At 33.5% G+C, this 17040-nt stretch overlaps 3 protein-coding genes across 4 annotated transcripts; 2 read left to right on the forward strand and 1 right to left on the reverse strand.

Moving 5' to 3' along the window:
• Positions 1-313: 313 nt before the first annotated feature.
• Positions 314-3632, reverse strand: LOC25486506 (uncharacterized). Of its 2 annotated transcripts, none has more exons than XM_024776849.2 (9): positions 3195-3632; positions 2814-3060; positions 1927-1979; positions 1601-1637; positions 1444-1509; positions 1156-1260; positions 914-1067; positions 768-847; positions 314-669 (listed from the first exon to the last, which is right to left on the reverse strand). In XM_024776849.2, the coding sequence occupies exons 1-9, from the start codon at positions 3287-3289 to the stop codon at positions 604-606; spliced, it is 903 nt and encodes a 300-aa protein (XP_024632617.1). In that variant the 5' UTR covers positions 3290-3632; the 3' UTR covers positions 314-603. The 2 variants fall into 2 exon arrangements, with proteins under 2 accessions (XP_024632617.1, XP_013463544.1); XM_013608090.2 differs by having other exon boundaries at positions 768-844; positions 3195-3629.
• Positions 3633-4949: 1317 nt separating this feature from the next.
• Positions 4950-12875, forward strand: LOC25486508 (tubulin--tyrosine ligase-like protein 12). The gene is made up of 15 exons (XM_013608094.3): positions 4950-5330; positions 5915-6169; positions 6732-6856; positions 6949-7165; positions 7429-7554; positions 7679-7935; positions 8222-8329; positions 8669-8810; positions 8916-9081; positions 10952-11109; positions 11368-11691; positions 11774-11848; positions 11948-12017; positions 12128-12285; positions 12482-12875. The coding sequence occupies exons 1-15, from the start codon at positions 5040-5042 to the stop codon at positions 12629-12631; spliced, it is 2622 nt and encodes an 873-aa protein (XP_013463548.1). The 5' UTR covers positions 4950-5039; the 3' UTR covers positions 12632-12875.
• Positions 12876-13703: 828 nt separating this feature from the next.
• On the forward strand, positions 13704-15707 carry LOC25486509 (exocyst complex component EXO70I). Its single transcript, XM_024776983.1, has 2 exons — positions 13704-15074; positions 15213-15707. Exons 1-2 carry the CDS (start codon positions 13704-13706, stop codon positions 15705-15707), a joined length of 1866 nt encoding a protein of 621 aa, XP_024632751.1.
• The last annotated feature ends 1333 nt before the right edge of the window (positions 15708-17040 follow it).

Raw genomic sequence — 17040 nt, forward strand, 5'->3', positions numbered from 1 at the left:
TTGCATTGTCGTTTTCTTGAACTAATTTTTTCTTTTTCTTTCTAAATGAAGCATAAGAGTATACATTTATGTATATTCTTGCAACTGATCTCGGTGCATATTTTATTTAATCGTTAGCTGTGAAACCGTGCAAGTGCTTTCTTTTGTAAAACTTGTCTATGTAATATCATTTAACTGCAAGTAACCAAATAGTTCGCTTGAATGATTGATGAACTTTTAATGTTGAATCAATCAAGATAACCCAGTTCAATCCGTGACTGGAATGGGCAACAATGAATCCCCGACTATAAATAAAGAATATGGAAGAAAATCATTTAACTGCACAAACACTGCAATAGAACACAGTGCATTCCAGTCCTTGTTCTTGTTCTGTTTCATTAATACTTTTTACAATCCAAATGTATTTGAGTATGCATAGTCAAATTCAATAAAAGGAGGAATACAAGACACCACAAAAATTACAAAATGGAAGACATCCATACATAAAAAGATGGACACCTACACGCCTATACATTGATTCAAATGATTTACAGAAACTGAAACAGTTGGCTTTGAAATTTGCAACTGTTCCAGATTGGATCATAATTAACTATGTTTTGTATTTTACATCCGTAAACGTAGCAAGTATGTTTCCTCTGGTAACAACCGAGAGTTTGCAGTTTCAACCATCTGAAATTGACGGTGAAGTTGCCATAGTTATTGATTTCACATGTAGCAACAATCTATAACAAAAACTGGAAATACAGATGAACCAACAATTACATTACCTCAAAGCCCATCTTCTGGTACAACAACTGTCCAGGCCTATTATTTCTGTCAACATGCACATATACCTGACTCACACCTGCTAAATGAATCCACAGACAAATCAGGCGTTAACCATAAAGTTACTTCAACTTAACGTTAATATTACCATTAGATTTTGCATTTTCAACAGCAAAAGACATCATGTTGCTTGCAATCCCTTGTCGACGAGCCAATTTGGCAACACATAAATTTGCAATGTAACCATATCTACTTGGTGGTGTCCTGTTTACGCTGCAACAAAAAGGAGTTTTGACTCGTTCCTGCAGAAATGATATGATGCCTAAGTCGTGAGAAACATCAAGACCATCAGTCTAGACAGAACAACAGACGAGAAAGAACGAGTAGTACCCCAGGAAAAGTCTCTCCTTGCAGCAAGTATCGGATATTCAAATCAAGTGTTCCTACAACACTTTTTATTATCGAGCGCTTTACATTCTTCTGCTCCTTTCTCACCTGATAAACATAAATCCAAACACCGTAAGTCGAATCATACTCAAGGAAAATCAACTTTCAAACAGTAAATAACTCAACAAAGTTAGAGCTTTAATCGAAGTTAGAGCTTTAAATTATATATATATATATTTTCAACCTGAATTTTTTTTAACTAGATCAGAATCTCAGATGAGATTGATTTACCGCGATAATGCATGCGCAGCTGTCCCCATTTTGCACCTTGCACCGCTTTTTTACCGCATTAAATTCCTAAACAATAGGGATTCTTGTTAAATTTTCATGAAAGACACTCCAATGTATACAGTACTAAGTAAGGAAATTAAGCGCTGCCAACTCCTACCTGGTCAGCAAATTTCCTTTTGTAGATATCAATATATCTAAAAAAAAAACATAATCGCAGTTAGTACTACCCAAATTCTTACCTATTGTTAATCAAGTCAAATGATTTACACCCACAACCGGTAGGTTCATTCAGATTACTTCCTATATTCTACTATTTACAAAACTGATTATTGACATTATCCATCTTGATCTGGTTTATAGTTTGTTCTCAATTCAAGTACCACAATTTGCTCAACATAAGTTTTACACATTTTTTCAATTCATTCTACAGAATCCTTATGCATGAAAAAACATTGGAGATTTGTGATGTATTTTGTATCATACCTTTCATATGTTCGATTCTCCCAATGACTTTCTGCTCGTAGCCAGGCTGCTGTCTACCACATAATTCAAAAACTTACAAATAAATAAAAGAAAATATATTTTGTGTAATATTATTTTCCATAAAAGTAAAAAAAGTAATAAATGATTGGTTGTATGCACTTATAAAACAATCTTTCTTTGATTCCAACATTATGTTAAGCTTTTTTTTCTTCTTTCTTTTTCATCTTCAACTAAAAAATAGCTTTGCTTATCAATCTACCACTAAAAGATATGAAGCACGGATACAGACACGGACACCGGACACGATACAGACACTGATATGCCGACACCGCTAATAATTTGAGAAAATCACTTAATTCAGTGTAATTATGTGTGTCGGTGTCAGATACCACACGTGTTCAACATTTTAGTTCATTAAATTGCAGAAATTTGGCAATCAATGATCACATTAGTCATTTTAGATCGGTTTATTTAAACCCAAATATTGTCCCAAAAGGACTAATATGATCGAAGATTTACAATTTCAAACATCATTATAATAAAGTTTCTTTGATTTCAAAACCAATTAAGCTAATCCTACAATTCATGACAACAAATTGAATACTCACTATCAAACAAACCTTGAGAATTTTCAATTTGAAACATTATTTTAGTAAAATTTCAATAATTTCAAGACCAAATCAACTAACTCTACAATTTCATACACTAAGGGCCCGCTTGGATTGACTTATTTTTGAGCTTATGCAAATAAATGTATTATTCATTAGTCTGGCAAGGTAATTTACTAAAAAACAGCTTATGAAGGTAGTCTGGCAAGGTAGTTTGCATAAGCTATAAAATAAGTCAATCCAAACGGGCTTCTTTCTATCCAACAGTTTATGACATACCCAAAACTCTTCATCAAGCACAGCTTCCCTAGCAACAAATTGTCCAAACTCAAATATATTTTCTCTAATCAACTCTTGTTCCGACGGCTGCAACCGATCAAATCGAAGACCGTTCGAGCTCAAACCTTCTTCCACCACTTTAGGAACAATTGGACTTGAAAGCTTCACAGATAGTTCCTCCTTCATCTTCTTATTCTTAATATCACTGTTACTATTCACCGTTGAAGAAAATTTAGAATCCATAGACCTATTCATATTGAACAGTAATTAATAAAAATAACCATATAACACAAACATATCATAAAATTGATAACAATCATAATAATTAAACTAATAAATGACTGTAAAAAGAAATTAAGATATCAAATAGAAGAAACTTACATGGTCCATGAGGATGTAATTTTAGTGCATTTGTAATTAGGGGAATTGAAAAGTAAGATATGAAATCCAGGTTTTTGAATTGGAATAGTTGACATGATTTTGAATATATTAAGAAGAATAGGTTATTATTGGAATAATAATATAAACCTTTTTTTGTTGTTAAAGTAATTAAATTAGGCGCTAATTGATTTGAGAAGCATAAAGTATTGGGAAGAACATGGTTTTGATTTTGATTTTGATTTTGATTTTGATGGTGATGACTTCTACTTTTCCGGCGTGGTGGATTTGATGACATCACCAGTCAGCCACCACAATGGAATGGATAATATGTTTATCCATCTTTTTTCCTTCATCTACTTTGTACTTCATGTATATCTAGACACGTACTATTTCTACTTTGCACCATACCATTTTCTTACCTTTTTTTGGACATATATGCTATTTTGCTCGTACAAAACAGTGGATGAGTTTATAAAGAATAGTGGATAAGATAATTCATATTGGATAAGGTAATAGATTAAATTTGAGGTTTTGGTAAAATTGTCTACCAGCTAGAGAAATTTACCTTACATATAAATGATTGGGTGTTTGGGATTTGAACTCCAATCCTACTTATATTATGCATTATTGCTTACCAAGTCACAGAGACGGTAAAATTGGAGTTTAAATTAACTCAATAGCATACAATGACCATAATAATCTTTAGTTTTTTTTCTTCTTCTTTCATTTAAGATAGTAAGAGCAAAAAAAATTGAGAGAAAAACTCAATTAGTTGAACAACGATTTGGAGGCTTTGTCAATTCAATGCCGGAAATTGTTCTATAAATTTCTCTATGGGGATATATCTTATGATGACATAAATTTATCGGAGATAAGTTTGGATTGACTTTTTTTTTTTGGTCAAATAGCCTAGTGGCTAGAGCTCACACAATTTAATTGTGGAGAAGTGGAGTGTCCGGGATTCGAACCCCGGCTCCTGCATATAATATGCAATATCCCTACCAACTGAGCTAAACTCACGGGGATGGATTGACTTTTCTATTTCCATCAAAAACTATTTTTCTAGCGATCTTTTTAAGAGTTGAGCAACCTACATGTCTATAGAGCAACCTTCTTCAATATGGAGTTAATACATTAAACCATAACCAAAAAATCTCGCAAGAGTAATATCTAATTCAGTTTTTAAAACATTGGGTTAGCAATCCACGGGTGATGGTTTCTCTATTGGCCCTCCTATTTGCTCTTTATCCTGAAAAATAAGATTCAGGAGTTAACTCGAAACCTTTGTGTTTAATTTTTTAAATAGTAAATTCTTGACAAAACAACATAAGTTGCTTAATAAAAACAAAACAACATAAGACAAAACTTTATCTAAAAAAAAACATAAGACAAAACACCACAAGACAAACTTTTATGATATTGAATAATATTGTCTTATACAATTTTTGGTGGACATAATGCTATTTTATACAATTTGTATGTGAGACAAAAAGTTGTGACGTGATTTAGTGAGGAACAAAAATTTTAGTTTTTGTGCCGTCCTTTGTCTCCAGTTTGTCTTGTCCCTAAAACATTTTATAAATCAAACATTGCACAACTAAATTGTCATGTCCTGTCCTTAATTTTTTAGCAGATCAAACACATCTAAATCGATCGTGAGTTGTCTCCGAAACAATTTATGTATTTTCGGGGAACATTCCAACAGTGAAGCCCAATCCAAAATAAGCCCAGCCCAATTACTTCGCACCACTCCACCGAGCTTCTTCACTTCACTTCACAGTTCAAACTTCAAAACCAGCACAGCGTGACAGCGCAAAACAGAGCAAAACAGTTACAGAAGAAGAAATGGTAGCAATGGCAACCACCACAAAGAAGAGAATCGAAACCTACGAAGACTTCACCAAAGTTCACGGAATTCTACTCGCCGCTTCGGGATTACCAGAATCCCTCCACCGCCGTCTCTTCCACAAACTCTCCACCGAAACCTTCGACGGTGGCGAACATTTCCAGATCGAACCTTGTGAAGAGAATCGCATGAGACGCCTCGTTTTAACTTCGGATTCTATGGCTAAAGACTCCAATGTCTTCCTCGTTGATCATGCTTGGACTTTCCGACTCTCCGACGCTTATAAACAGGTCCCAACCTTCTCCTTCATGCAACATTCATTTCGAGTATCGTAGAACACTTTCAAATATGTTTGAGATTATGAATATTTCGAAGAGGTCTCGGACTCTGTCAAATTATGAGAGTATGTTAGGGACTTTTGGATTGACTAACTTATTTGAGATTATAAAAAAAGTTTTAACATTATTTTATGTTTTGTTACTTGAATGGCTTATGCATAAGTGTTTATCATTATAATAAGCACTTATGCTATAAGTTGCAAATAAAGTTGTTTAAACATAGATTAAATTGATTGTAAGTGGTTAAATATGAGTCTAAATTGATAGTTAGTTGTTAAACTATAGGGAGCTAATAGATAGTAAATGGTTAGTTATATTATAGGACCAACTTGACAGTTTAATAGAGTAAGTGATCTTTTTGAGATATTCATAATCCCAAAGTATCTTAGAATGTTAGGGACTAACATTATGGCGTAATTTTATCCATGTAGCCAATCCAACATACTGGGATTAGGCTTAGTTGTAGTAGTAGGGTTTCATTTTTGCGTTAATTTTGTTGATTTTTTGTTGTTTGTTGTTCTTTTTGGCGATTTTAGCTGCGTGAAGTTCCGGGATTGGCCGAGAGGATGGGTTCTTTGATGTGCGTGGATATTGATTTGGATGGTGAAATTGAGGTGAATGGTGTTGATGATGAAGTTTCGAGAGAGGAGGTTAGTGTTGTAGAAATGTTGGAGAGTGAGGTTCGAGAGGTCAAAGAGAAAGGTGATGGTACATTGAGATGGTTGGAGCTTGATGGTCTTGATATTGATGATGATACGTTTCTTTCGTTGGACTTGCCTGCTAGATTCCCGGTCCGTAACTCTTTATCTTGTTTTTTATTTTGTTCATATTTTATTTTATAGTAATAATTTCTATAGGTTCTATTATTTTGAAAGTGCGGCTTTGTTCATTCAGCAAATAGAAATCATGCTCATCAAACTTAGGAATGTTATTATAAGACTCACTTTTGACCTTTGTTAAAAAAAATAAGACTTTTGATATTTCCTTGTCCCTTAATATAGGACTCTTTTCAAAATTTTACATGCACTAATAATTACTTAAAAATTTCCTTATTTAATGTACAATTGTGAATTGGAAATTTGTTTTTTTCACTCTTACGATATCAATAATTGTGAGGATATTTATAGGAAGTAACACAAATTTGACAGATTTATTGTTACAGCTATTTGTTACAGCTGTTAGCGAGTATCATAATAAGAGACGATGACAGTATTATTTATTTATCGTCGGAATATTCAGTTTTCCTGTCAGATCCTGTTATTCTAGATGTTGAAAGCCAATTTTAGTTTCATGTTTCTTGTTATAATTATTTAATTTGAATTTTGATGAACTATCCTCCCCTTTCCCTTTCAGAATTTAGTGGCACTTAGCCTATATGGAAACAAGCTTACAAGACCTGAATTGATTATTCAAGAAGTTATCAAATTTAAACATCTCAAAGGACTCTGGCTGAACAATAATCCAGTTCTTCAGAATTGGTAAGTTTTCTCATATTTTAAAAATTTCTTAAACCACATTCCTTTTTGGTAAGATGTTGCTGTTAAGGAGAACTAAATTACTTTACTTCTAGTGATGGTGATCTTGCAGGTATTATTCTTAAGGAGTTACCAGAACTGGAGATTTATAATTCAACTTTCACAAGCAATTTTGGGGAGTGGGCTTTGGGCTTTTGCGCAGAGATATATGGAAAGGATAACCCATCTAATGCTGATCAAGCTGACAGTCCACTGCTGAGTGTATCTAATCTTGATCTTTCAAATAGAAACATTCACAATTTGATCAACAAGGTTGAACCTTTTTTTATGCTTATTTTCTATCTTCTTGGCTTATGTTTTAAAAGTATAGATAGACTTAAGCATATTATTGTACTGAGTTAAAAAATCTGATAATTATGAATCTCTCATTGAGTCTATGCTCAAGAGATGCAAAATGGTAAACAAAGCATAATCAAAAAAAGATTTTAAACATATGGCATTGCCAATTCACTTTTTCCAATCCCATATTTGTATGTTTTGATCTAATTATTTTGACGCTTCCCTCATTTTGTTAGGACTTTTCACCCGTTTGTTTGCCATCCCTTTCATACTTGAACATTCGTGGAAATCCATTGGAGCAAAGCTCAGTTACCGACTTATTAGATCTGCTAAGGAGATTCTCTTGCTTATGTTCATTGGAGGTACTTTGATTTATAATATGACAATTTTTCAAGCCCCAAATTGCCTTTGTTATTTATTTGATTTTGTATGTCCATTCTCTGGTAACCAGTGTTTTGGCTTTGGGAATTTTGAGCAAATTTTTAGGTCGATATTCCTGGTCCTCTTGGGGGAAGTGCCGTTGAAATTCTGGAATCTCTTCCAAACATTTCTGAACTAAATGGTATTTGTGCATCCAAAATATTGGAAAGTGGAAAGCATGTTATTGATTCAGTGCTTCTTCCTCGCCTTCCTGAATGGACTCCTGATGAGCCTATTCATGACCGTATTATAAGTGCAATGTGGCAATATCTGATGACATATAGACTTGCTGATGAAGAAAAGTTAGACGAAACCTCTGTATGGTATGACATTCATTTTACGTGTTTTATTTTCTTGGTTCTAATGTAGCACTAGGTTTCTATCAATCAGTAAATGCTTTTAAGTTGTGTTTTTGCACTTCTTGTTGAAATACGCAATTTCATCAAGGTTGTCTGATTTGTAAATTATTGTTGTGACACTACTCGAATCAATGGGTCAATGTTTAACCATTCAAATTGTTGGGTCAGTACATTATATGAAACATATGATCAATTTGGAATTTCCCAACAACAAAGAAAACTAACATCCCATTGTTTTCGATAATTCTAGGTATGTGATGGATGAATTCGGTTCTGCTTTGCGGCACAGTGATGAGCCAAACTTTAGAGTGGCACCTTTTCTTTTCATGCCGGAGGGTAATCTGGCATCGGCTGTGAGGTTTTCTTCTATATTTTGCTTTTCAGATTTGTTCTATGACGTTGAAGTTACATTTTCATGATCTAATTCTATGATACCTGCTGCTTTACTATATGATTGAGCTTGCATGATTGTAAAAAAAAAAATTATATAAAAAAATTCGATTATAGGTTTTGCTCCGTAATTCTTGCTCATTAATATATAATAACTTAATTACCTGTGTAGCTCATATTAGTGACTTCTAACTGCGAAACTTCTCCTCCATCCTTTTTATGAATTAGATGTATTTTATGGCATGCCCTCTGGATTTGTGATAATTCTAAATTAGTCTCTGCAAGTAATAACTCCCACTTTTCACAGCTTTTCTATTCTATGGCCAACACGGAATGTTTGGAAAGGTGATGAATGCACTCGTGACTTTCTTCTTGGTATTGGAGAAGATAAACAGCGTTCTGCCAGACTTACTGCCTGGTTCAATACCCCAGAGAACTATTTTATCCAAGTATTTCTTCTATTACTAAGGCAGATTATGATTCATATATGTGGTTAAAATATACCATACGAAAGTGTTAGGGATGTTTGAGGCTAATTATTTTATTACTTTCAGGAGTATGAGAAGTACGATCAGAGATTGCAATCCACAAGTTTAATACCACCCACTGTGCAGTCCTCTGAGAGCAGAAGTATTCGCCCACATGATGTGCGTCCTTTACGGGTATACACAGATATACCTCACGTGGAGGAGTACTTGACACATCCTGAGTTTGCAATCAGTAAGTGGACTGTATGCATCTGATAGATACTGGATTAAATTAGAGATTAACAGAATGAAAATAATGAAATTTTGTCACATATCCTCCTCCAACTTTTGTTCCTTTTAGTTAGGTTGCTTTGAAAAAGGCACAAGCAGGGAATAATCCGTCCCAGAGTTTATTGATAACCGAAAGGTTTATTGATAACAGAAAGAAAAGGGTTACTCAGGGAAGCAATCCTTTCCTCACCGGAATAAGCCAGTCAATTTCTTAATAAAGTTCAGAATGCCTAATCTAGGGGCTGGGAAGCTATTTATAGATTATAGAATAGATTGACCATAACAGAAACTAACTATTCTAACTGGCCCCTAAGTACTGCCTCTCTAACAAATAGAGGCTGATTTATTATTCCTGAACTTCCTTCTATAATAACCCCCTTAAGATCTTCTCAGTAGCCAGTGTGTGTTTGTGGTGGGTTCGGAGCCGGACGAAGGAGAAAAACTATTCTAACAACTAATTACTAACCGTTAAAAAAAAACATTCCTTATCTGACTGACAGTTGCCAGTTAAGACGGTTACAGTCTGTCTCTGATACCATAATAGAGTTTGTAGTTTGAGAGATTTTGCTATTCTATTGTAACTGAATTCTCAACTGAAACGTCAATTTATTTCATAATAAGATTACAATAGGTGATGAGTCTTTATATAGAGTCCTCCTGACTACCTCTAGTTAACTGACACATGTCAGTTAACATTCCCTGTGACTGGCAGTTGCCAACTAAGACGGTTACATTCTGTCAAGACAGTTACAAGGGAAATGCTCTAGTGAGACACAGCTTATGGTGATCATTCTGAATTCTGATCACCTACTACCTATATTTGGAGTCAATCCTTTGAAATGTCCAACACTTTGTTACAAGAGAAATGCTCTAGTGAGACACAGCTTATGGTGTTCATTCTGAATTCTGATCACCTGCTACCTATATTTGGAGTCAATCCTTTGAAATGTCCAACACTTTTCTTGATCTTAAAATCTGTTTCCTTGAGCATCACCTCTCTCGGAAGCTTTCCCAGGTTTCCTTAGGATTGTTAACCTCCCACTACTTGTAAACCAGTGTCGGAACGTTCACCCAATGCTTCCACGCCCATCATTTTCTGTGTGTCGAAGTGCTCCTCAAAATGGATTATCCACCAACACTTCTTTAAAATCTACAATCCTGATAATCTGATATGTTCCCCCTTGAATGCTTTCCTTAAGCTTTGCAAATGTCCTTTGCAAATCTTCTTGAATTTACTTCTTGATCAGTCTACACAAAGTTCCCCATTTCTTGGGAGCTTCAGTACTAGTTGATAGGTACTGGTTCAATATATGGAGGCAAACAAAAGGAATATGAGGACGTTTTATAATAAATCCTCTTAACTCAACTCTGGATGAATGATTATCCAAGTCAAGATGAGCAGGATGACATATAATGATGTTTTCCCCGGGTATTTGAGCTGGTCTCTCCTAAGTCCCACTCAAAACTAATTAACTTCCTCTAGCTTCTTTGCCTCTATTAAACAGCCTAACTAATTAACTACTCTAACAAGCTAGCAGGGTTCCTTGACCTAACTGATGTAAGCTTTCCTAATGGAGTCTGCTCCTAACAGCATGCTTGAACTCTTTCATCAACTCTTAATATACATTTAAACAATCATGTAACTTGGAAAGTGAAGAACCTAAATTGAATTTTCCTTGTTTCATTTGAACCTTTTCTCATTCTGAGCAGCATTGACATCTTATGTTTTTCATAAAATTACCTTGGATATTTGATTCAATGATTGCCTCCACGTTTTTAACATTTGCTGGATTCTGACCTTCTCCCTCTCTTTTGAATGTGTTTGGCTTCAGTAAAGGACCCAAAAGATGCAGATATAATATGGACCTGCGTACAAGTAGATGAGGAGTTGAAGAAGGCCACGGGAATAACTGATCAGCAATACATTAATCAATTTCCATTTGAGGCTTGTCTTGTCATGAAGCATCATTTAGCAGAAACAATTCAAAAGGTGATATTATAGTTAATCAACATTGTATGTTGATGCTGATGAGATTATCCTTAATGTCTGACCTGTTTTCATTATGCATTTCTAGTGAAATTCCATCATACATTCAGAGAAATATGTATTATATTATATATTCATCAGAGCATGCTACATTTAATTTTATTTTCGAGTCACTTACAAATAATTTGAAGTGTTGGTTTCTCTTTTGAGGCTTTTTAAATAATGAATCATTTTGGGGTTGGGTGTTTTATCTTGCTTCAGGCACATGGATCTCCTCAATGGTTGCAGCCTACTTATAATCTTGAAACTCATCTGTCTCAACTTATTGGTGACTATTATGTACGCAAAAGAGAAGGACTAGACAACCTTTGGATCTTAAAACCCTGGAACATGGCCCGCACTATTGATACTACTGTAACTGATAACTTACCAGCCATAATCCGACTCATGGAAACTGGTCCAAAAATATGCCAGAAGTATATTGAACAACCTGCTTTATTCCAGGGGAAAAAGTTTGATCTCCGTTACGTAGTACTGGTTCGGAGCATGCACCCTTTGGAGATATTCCTGTCAGATTGTTTCTGGGTATACTGATTCTTCTTTATTTTATTCTTATGCTCTTAAAAGGTTAAACTCTAATGGCAATGAGTTTTATGTTTTATTTCAGGTTAGGATAGCTAACAACCAATATTCCTTGGCCAAAAGTAGTCTTTTTGAGTATGAAACTCATTTCACTGTTATGGTATGTCTTGAATACCATATTGTTTAGCGACAAAATGTTTGACCGTGCTTCCCTTTTTCTTATCAAGTTTTAACGTATTCAATCAATGCATGTTCTCAGAATTATCGTGGAAGAATAAATCACAAGAATATTAAGGATTTTGTGAGGGAATTTGAGGAAGAACATCAAGGTAACGAGGGCTGCCACATTCTGTAGATGAATTTTTAAAGGCTTCAAGAGCATATTATATATTTTGAATGATTTTTTTTATACAAATTCATGTCCCTGTATCTCTTGCAGTTAAATGGTTGGATATACATGCAAGAGTAAGGACTATGATTCGATCAGTGTTTGAGGCAGCTGCGGTTGCACATCCTGAGATGCATAGTCCAACATCAAGGGCAATTTACGGTGTAGATGTCATGTTAGACAGCTCTTTCCAACCTAAGTTACTAGAGGTTGGTAACCGAAACAGTGGTTCTCATTTGATGCTCCTTTCAATACAATTTTTTTTTTTTATATTGACCTGAACATCTTGATTCAAGGATTCAAATTTGTAATGCACTATTTGTTTAATGCTGAATTATCTGATTAGGATGCATTTCACCATACGCATTATCGCATTACATGTATGACTTGTATTTTATATTGCAGGTGACTTACTGCCCTGATTGTACGCGAGCTTGCAAATATGACATGGATATCGTTGTTGGAGAAGGAGGTATTGCCAAAGGTTGTGATTTCTTCAACAATGTTTTCAAGTGTCTCTTTTTGAATGAAATTTCTCAGGTTAGTCGATTGTAATCTAGTCATCATAGAGATTTGACATCCTTAATTAAAGCCTTCTTCGACAACGGACTACAGGTTCTTTTAGCAAAGGCCTGGAAACTAGATGTATAACTTGTGATTTCTTTGTAATCTAGTTATCCTGCGTGCTGTAATTTTCTTTCGGTGCTGGTGAGTGACTGTGACAATAAATATTTTTTAGCAAGTTTGGTTATTTGGCTGGATAACAAACAGCGGTAATGATGGCAGTTAATTGTGTGAATGATTAGTAGTATTATAATAGTTTTTATACGGTTCCTGTTCACATTCAAAGTTAATCATTTTTAAAGATGAACTTTTTGAGAAAAAACAAATTCTAAAGAGTTCAGCGTTTTTTGTGTTTTTGTTGTGCTGTTTTTTTTTTTTTTTCCTGGAATAATTTAAGAGGGAACGAGGATAGAAATGTAACATAATTTTCACTTGTTTGGATATGAATAAAAATATTGAAAAAGATAATTGTAGATAAATAAACTGTATAAATCTTTAAATGCAGTTTAGCAGTCAGAGGAATGTATGTGCAATAATCCATTGTCGGGTGAATAATTGTTACATTTAATTAAACTAATAACTTTCTTTCCAAATTCTATTATTTTTCTATGTTAAATTCCTGCCAACTTTCCTCCTGAAATTCCTCACAAAAGCACCCCCAATAAAATATAATAAATTGTACTTTCCTGTCATCAGTCAGAAAATGCGATGCATTTGGTTGAGAGATTGTTGAGGTAATTCGAGTAAGACTAGTACAAAATGATGATTAAATAAATATATGGGCTGATAAATTGGTTGAGCATACGGTACCCCAATTCAAGGAAGTTCTACTGTATGGTTGTTGAGGTTTCTGAGATGTTTGTTTTGCAAGTGAAGTTATCTCCTTTTTTTACTTCATTTGTTAAGTTTGGTGGAAGAAAGTGGATGGTTAGATTAACAAGAAATCAACAAATATTGAACCAGGCATCATATTGAAATCTAATAATTTCTCAATACAATTTCGAAAGAAAGCCAAACTAGTAATCATTTCCAAAATCATACATTAAATTTTCCAATCTTTAACATGGAAAACAAAGACAACATTGAAGCCACCATAAAGTTCTTGACTTCTAGCTTGAAAACATCAATAGCTATTTCTTCTGCATTAGATGAGTCTAGTTCAAGATTAGAGCTTCTTAACCAACGATGTTTATCCATGCAAGCTTCACTTAAACCCATCTCAAAACAAAATCTTCTATTTTCTAATGTTGAACACGGTATAGACAGTGTTCTATGTTCTGTTTCAGCAATCCTCAAGGTTTTTCAATGTGTTGGTCACTTGGAGCATTCTCTTTCGATTGACGCAAATTCTGATCTTTTCACATATGTCTCAAACACAAAGAAGCTTGAAGAAGCATTGACGTTTCTCACTAATAATTGCAAGTTAGCAACTAGTTGGTTGAAGAGTGTTTTTAAGTTCTTACAAAGCAAAACAACAATTGGTCCCAATGAGTTTTACCTATTGAATGTAAACAAATCCTTGAGAATATTGCAAGAATTGCAGGCCATAGAGAACAGTGCTTGCCTCGACAGAGGAATTCTCAGTATTGCCCTTGACAAACTAGAGATGGCTTTTCACAAACTTCTAATGGAAAATTCTATGCCTCTTCCATTGGTTTCATTATACCCTCACAATGATCAACAAAACGACGTCGCAAAACAAGGTTTGCAATTTCCAAGTTCAACAAGGATGTTACAAGTCATTGCCGATAGATTAAATGCTAATAACAGGCTAAACAAGTGTCAAACTATGTTTGTTGAAGTTCGAGGTACAAATGCTCGCCGAAGTTTGAAGACTTTGGATTTGAGCTACCTTGAAATTTCAACAAGTGAGTTTGAGGATGCACAAACAATGGAGAGTTGCATAGGCAAATGGGGAAATCATTTGGAGTTGGTTGTTGTGAAACTTCTTGAGGTTGAATACGAGCTATGTACTATTGTATTTAAGAATATTGATTCAAAAGCATGGATGAGTTGTTTTGCAAAGATGGCTATTGAATTAGGAATCTTTTCATTTATCAAATTTGGAAAGGTTGTTACGGAGACGAAAAACGATCCTTTCAAGTTGTTGAATTTGTTGTCAATGTTTAAAATATTGAATGGTCTCAGACTAAAATTTAATCAACTTTTTAGAGGAGAAGCTTGTGAAGAAATTAGAATTGTTACAAAGGATCTTATCACAAGAGTTGTTAATGGTGTAAGTGAGATATTCTTGCAACTTTCAGAACAAGTGAAATTTCAAAGACCAACTTGTCCTCCCTCAGATGGAAGTGTTCCTAAGCTGGTAAGCTTTGTTACTGATTATTGCAATAAGCTTCTTAGTGATGAGTATAAGCCACATTTGAATAAGGTTTTGGAAATACATCTTAGTTGGAGAAATGAATTATATGAAGAGGTTATTTTCTATACTCAAATATATAGCATGATTAAAGAGGTTGCAGTAAACTTGGATAATTGGTCAAAAGCCTATGAAGATATCAATTTATCCTATTTTTTTATGATGAATAATCATTTTCATTTTTATAATTTAAAGGGTAGTTTAGTTGGGAATATGATGGGAGATTCTTGGTTAAGAGCACATGAACAATATAAAGAATATTATGCAGCACTTTATCTGAGGAATAGTTGGGGAAATATTCAAACTATTCTTGAAATTTCATCCTCTATGACTATGACTTGTCAAGATCTAGCTAAGAGAATAAATACTTTTACTCTAGCTTTTGATGAAAGGTGCAAGAAGCAATGTAATTTGATAATCTCTGATGAGGCATTGAGGAAATGGGTATGCAAACATTTGGTGGAAGGTATTATACCAATCTATAAGGTATATTTGAAGAATTACATTTTGTCACTTGAAAATGATGATGCTATGGTTGATAACAAGAATGTTAAATATACAGCAAAGAGTTTGGGGAATAGGATTTGGTCATTGTTTCAACCAAAGTTGAGGAAGCATGCTGATGCTGGTAGCATTAAACACATAGATTTGATTAGTAAAATAAAAAAGTTAGCCATTAGTTTTGTTTGACTTTGTGTAATATGTCATTTTCCATGAACTTGGTATATGGAATGTTGATGTAATCTATGATTAACTAATGTTAATGTACTCTAACTTACTTAGTATAACCATGAACTTAAATGTTTATTATTAATTTCTCTGTTTATATGGTGTGGCTGATTAATCATTCATTGTGTCTTTACTTACATGTGTGTTTTACTAATTGTAATTGTTTTCCTATAGATTGTAGTAATATGCTATCAAATACCTTTATGACATAAGTTAAGAAATTATATATAGTAATTATGTTTTAAAAGTCGTGTATTTAAATTATTCAAAATATGAGAATTATTCTTTTTTTGTTTTTTGTTTTTTTTTATAATTTTTGTTTGAGTTCCTTAACATGTATATTTAGAACACATGTTAGGAAGATCCTTTTAATAATTCTCAAACTGTCTTTAAATTCAATTTTTTTTTTATGCTTTTAACATTCAAGAACTTACTTCCTGTTGAAATTTCAATCCAAACATCATTTTTACTTGCAATTTTACTTTCTAATTATTTCAATTCATCACTTCTCTTCGACTCTTTTAAACTTCAAGTCATTTTACTTTCAAATCTTTTTCAATTCAATCATTGACTGATTCATTGTTAATTTTGATTCATTTTTTTAATATGAACAACAATTAAAACTCATTCACTTCACATAGAATTGAAATGAGTTAATCTGGACAATAATATATGCAAGGTTCGGGGTTCAAACTCCGACCACCACTAAAAATAAAATTGAACATAAATAAATGTAAGAAAATTGAAAGAAAAAAAACTTGATTTATATTACTAATTCTATTAAGATTTTCTATTGGCGAGCTACGACAATTGCACATATCAAAGCAACTAAAATAATTATTGAAATTAGTTCAAATGAAAGAAAAAGAAGACTTCTTATTGGTGAGCTATGTATAAACTCCTTTTTAATTCCCAATATATTCTTTTGTTCCAAACTTGTTATATTCTTTAGTCAATTGAATCTATTGAATTGTTGTTCATATTAAAATGAATCAAAATTAATAAGGAGTTGGTCAATGTTGCTCGAACATGTACTTTATTTTGAATGCCTATTTATTCAATCGTCTTTTACATTTAAGTCATTCAATATTAAAACAATTAACCATTTTTAACCATTTTCACCCTTAAAATCCGAACCAAATTCAGAGATATTTTTAAAATAACTATACACACACATGAGTTTACGTACATTTTTTTAAAGTTCAGATGATCATGAGTTTACTTATGTGTGTTGTTACTTCCTTCTAATTTCTTTTCTTCTTTGGACACCATCTCTTTGGTCCAAACTGTACTA

The sequence above is a fragment of the Medicago truncatula genome, chromosome 2, assembly GCF_003473485.1.
Source record: "Medicago truncatula cultivar Jemalong A17 chromosome 2, MtrunA17r5.0-ANR, whole genome shotgun sequence".
Classification (NCBI taxonomy): Eukaryota; Viridiplantae; Streptophyta; class Magnoliopsida; order Fabales; family Fabaceae; genus Medicago; species Medicago truncatula.